Source organism: Trypanosoma grayi (genome assembly GCF_000691245.1).
Source record: "Trypanosoma grayi strain ANR4 Tgr_1856_V1, whole genome shotgun sequence".
Classification (NCBI taxonomy): domain Eukaryota; phylum Euglenozoa; class Kinetoplastea; order Trypanosomatida; family Trypanosomatidae; genus Trypanosoma; species Trypanosoma grayi.
In genome coordinates this window covers 1-1,861 of record NW_008827474.1, presented here as the reverse complement: position 1 = coordinate 1,861, position 1,861 = coordinate 1, and the positions used below count along the sequence as shown (strand labels likewise).

The 1,861-nt window shown below is 56.6% G+C and overlaps 3 protein-coding genes across 3 annotated transcripts; all 3 read right to left on the bottom strand.

The window, feature by feature from the left end:
- On the bottom strand, nt 1–990 carry DQ04_18561020 (putative receptor-type adenylate cyclase; the record flags this gene model as incomplete). The annotated part of the gene is made up of 1 exon (XM_009317722.1): nt 1–990. A coding segment is annotated over one exon (990 nt), but the record flags the coding sequence as incomplete, so codon positions are not given.
- Nucleotides 991–1,231: 241 nt separating this feature from the next.
- On the bottom strand, nt 1,232–1,537 carry DQ04_18561010 (hypothetical protein; the record flags this gene model as incomplete). The annotated part of the gene is made up of 1 exon (XM_009317721.1): nt 1,232–1,537. One exon carries the CDS (start codon nt 1,535–1,537, stop codon nt 1,232–1,234), a length of 306 nt encoding a protein of 101 aa, XP_009315996.1.
- Nucleotides 1,538–1,553: 16 nt separating this feature from the next.
- DQ04_18561000 (hypothetical protein) lies at nt 1,554–1,861 on the bottom strand (the record flags this gene model as incomplete). The annotated part of the gene is made up of 1 exon (XM_009317720.1): nt 1,554–1,861. A coding segment is annotated over one exon (308 nt), but the record flags the coding sequence as incomplete, so codon positions are not given.

The following is a 1,861-nucleotide window of genomic DNA, read 5'->3' as shown; positions in this document are numbered from 1 at the left end:
AAAGCGCTTAATCGCCTCGTACTGCGTGTCGCTCGCAAGCGGACTTACACCCGTTGTGATCACTTGGCCACTCACAAACGGAACACCACCAGCACTCACCGCCTCACGCCACGTACTCAATAGAATGTCCTGTAGTGCAAACGGCCCAAGCAGGAAGGCGTCAGCGGTGCGGGGGTCCGTCAACATTTTTTTAATAAACTTGATGGTGTCGTTCACACGTGCACCAAACACAATCACAGCCTGCGGGCGGGTGTCGGCAAACTTCTCCCACTCGGCGTTGAACACAGCATCATCAGCGGACCCGGTGTAGGATCCATTCAGAGTGAACACGCCACAGAGCTTGTAGCCAATCTGAAGCAGCACACGTTTAGCTTCATTAAACTCAGTGTCACCAAAGAATATACCTTGTAAGTACATAAAGCCCAGTCGGTGAACACGCAAATGAGTTACAGCAAAACGGATAAGAGCAAGCAGCTCAGCGGCGGGCTCCGGCCGAAGAAAGTATAGGCTGGAGTTCCACCCACGCACTTGACTGGAGCCCGTTATGGGGGCAAATGATACCAGCTTATGCTTTTTTAATGCAGGCAACGCCTTCATCAACGGCTCATCATCTGTAGGACCAAGAACAAAAAGAATGTCCGGAATCTCCGAAAGAACATGAAAAATAGTTGCATTTATAGCGCTAGACTCCACCACCACTTTTGTTACATTGACAGTAGCACCGTCAGCCACAATAAAGTTACGCGACCGCAACGAAGCCACAAAGCCCATACCAGCAGCTTTGCCCATACGAGTGTCCGACCAAGAATCCGACGTTCCAATATAGAGAATATTTACTGTTCTCGTAGTCCCATCAGCTGCACCCCCTCGACTAGCTGACAGCAGCGCGACGAGGGAGAGCAGCACCGCGCAGAGCTGCAGGCGGGGGTGGCGGTGACCAGCGGCCGGATCGTGCGGCGCCGCGGTGGTCGACTCCAGCGCTGTGCGCATCGCCGTGAGAATACCTTCTTGTTGTGGTGCTTGTGCCTTTCTGCCGCAAGCAAAGCAAGAAACAGGAGCGAGAGGGGGGGAGTGCACACGTGTGATGCTCGCAAGCACAACCGCACGCAAAGAGCGCCGCACTCCGCTGCCACACACACAGCAAGGAGACGCGGGAGCCGTAAACAGGCCAGCGCACAAGCACAATCGGAAAGGGGGCGCCACCAACGCGGCACCTCAACAACGACACGAATCACACGTACGACACAGCAGTCCATACTCCTCCAGCACCACACAGCGCCACCGTAGTCCAAGCACTAATGCCAGCCACACCAGCAACCCGTCTGTCACACACGCACACAGCAACCCAGCGAACAGGCATCACAGCGCGTGCCAGACCCACCCAGCGCGGCACACAGAACGAGGTGCAAAGCCACCAATAGCGGCGCACCACATCACACACACGTCCCTTTGCAAGAGGGGAACAGAGGACTTTCTCCCGAAACACAGAGCCCACTGAACCGCACAGCAAGCAGACGGTAGGAGTACACACAATCATGGCAGTGCCTCCCACATTATCGCCCAGACGTCCCGGACCGAAACGAGGCGCCGCGTCCACAACAGGTCAGCCGCATCGGCACCACAAGGGTGGCGTCCGACAAATTCGAGTACCCCGCAGACGCGTCCGACCGCCGCCTACCAGCAGAGACAGCGACAGATGCGCACAGCAACACGCCAGCCTCCCGCACGAGAAGAGAAACGACCAGCCACCACCACAGGACCAACCGCCAGAAAAATGCAGCCAGCGTCGCACCGATGTGGCAAGAGGCTCTCCTCATCCTCCGAAGCACGGGCCTCCTCGTCAGCATCGCAAAACAACGTA